General features: G+C 33.7%; 1 protein-coding gene across 1 annotated transcript; it reads left to right on the forward strand.

Moving 5' to 3' along the window:
- Positions 1-873: 873 nt before the first annotated feature.
- On the forward strand, positions 874-1,815 carry LOC105273377 (uncharacterized; the record flags this gene model as incomplete). The annotated part of the gene is given in 3 exon segments (XM_011315783.1): positions 874-984; positions 1,107-1,233; positions 1,695-1,815. Coding segments are annotated over 3 exon segments (284 nt in total), but the record flags the coding sequence as incomplete, so codon positions are not given.

Genomic DNA, 1,815 nt, shown 5'->3' on the forward strand with positions numbered 1-1,815 from the left:
AAAAAAAAAATGAATGATGCTGGTATCGATCCCAAGCGGGGCGCGTACCAGTCAAGCGCGTTGCCAATTATGCAACTCGCTCATTATGAAAATATAATTTCATTAGTGGTATATCTTCAATATATTAAATAATCTTTTTCATTTGAAATTCCACAAGATGTGGCTTCCCCCTTCCGCTCGTCCTACAGTCGGCTAAATTTCAGTTAATCAATTAAAAAACAAAAAGCATTCATACCGCAGAAAATAAAATTCACCCGTCGACTCGATGGACATATTGAAGTCACAAATTCAAAAGAAACCCAGATAAAAATTTATCACATTCCGCAAAATTTTATTATTCCTTGCAAAGAAAAAAGAAGCCACGATTTGTTTCACCATTTTATTTATTTTATTTATTTTATTTATGCTTTCGGTTACTCCGCAAGAACTAAAAATGATAGACCTTACATTTTTCAAGAGTTTTCAATATTAATTCAAATTGGAATTTGTAAATCTAAGTTTTTTTTCATGGAATAATTTTCCAACTCAAGATTGTGGAAACTCTCACGTTTTTTTTCGCGAAATTTTCGCACCTGCGATACTCAAATAATATTCAAGTAGGTTTTTGAATTAATTAAAGGATATTAATAATGATTTCGCCGAAGGAACTCACTTCCCAGAAGTAAATTATGATTTAGAATTATTTTTTTCCAGTTTGCGATATTACTTTTAAGATTGTGAACGTGTTGCGTACCGAGAATGCATATTTTTGATAAATCCATAGAATAGGTTTTCTGAGTACCCCATTGGTTGCACACATATTTATAATTTTAGTGCGGAAAAAAATACGGGAAGTAGAAAAACACGTCAACAAATTGTTGACTCGATGGAATTGATAACTCGCTGTATAAAAAGACCAGCAATCCAACAAAAATTCCAGTCTCGTCAATTGGTTCCTGGAAATCTATAATGTGTCGTAGAATTTGGAAAATAGTCTTCATCCTGGTATGTTTAATGATCATTACTATAATTCTCAAATTTAATCAGCATTGACTTCCAAATGCGTCGTTTCTAAATTAAAAGATCACACCTTGAACATATGACAATTTATTTTTCTCCATAAATAGGTGATTGCAGAGTGCATCCTGCAAGTTGTCCAGGGAAATGAGCTGATCAATGTGTGTATCAGGAATGTGCGATTGAACGAGTGTTTTAGCCAGTGCATAACCCGACATGGACAAGAGTTTGCAACTGGTAGGTATTGCTCATTACTTATATTAAATAAATAAACATTACACAAAAAAAAAGACTTCGTTGAACCCTTTACGCGGAAAATTCACGTTTTTATATTTTACCTATGAAACTTACGATGGGATCGACGTGAAAAAATATGACATTTTTGCCACTTGTCATTAATTCAATTATTTAATGACTCACAAAGTTTCAAGCTGGTGCGGATATTTTCCGGCGTTTTTTCCTAAACTTTGAAAAATTATCACAAAGCTGTAAAAAACGTATGGAAATTGTTGCACCGTCACAAAATTTAGTGAGCCATTAAATAATAACAAAACGTAAAAAGTTATGTTTTTTCACGTCGATTCTACTGATAATTTACCAGAAAAATTTAAAAACGTGAATTTTGGTTAAACAGTTGTCGAATATCCTTGAATTAATAAATGTTCACAGGGATTTACATTAATTTATCAATTTTTAAGGTTATCTACCTTATGGGCGAGGAGGTGGAAACCAGTTTGGACCAGACGGTGGAATCGGCAGAATTACTGAGGGAGGAATTAGCGGTATAGGACCTGGGGGTCGAACTGGGCCATGGTCAGG

This window comes from Fopius arisanus, unplaced genomic scaffold, assembly GCF_000806365.1.
Source record: "Fopius arisanus strain USDA-PBARC FA_bdor unplaced genomic scaffold, ASM80636v1 scaffold00005, whole genome shotgun sequence".
NCBI lineage: Eukaryota > Metazoa > Arthropoda > Insecta > Hymenoptera > Braconidae > Fopius > Fopius arisanus.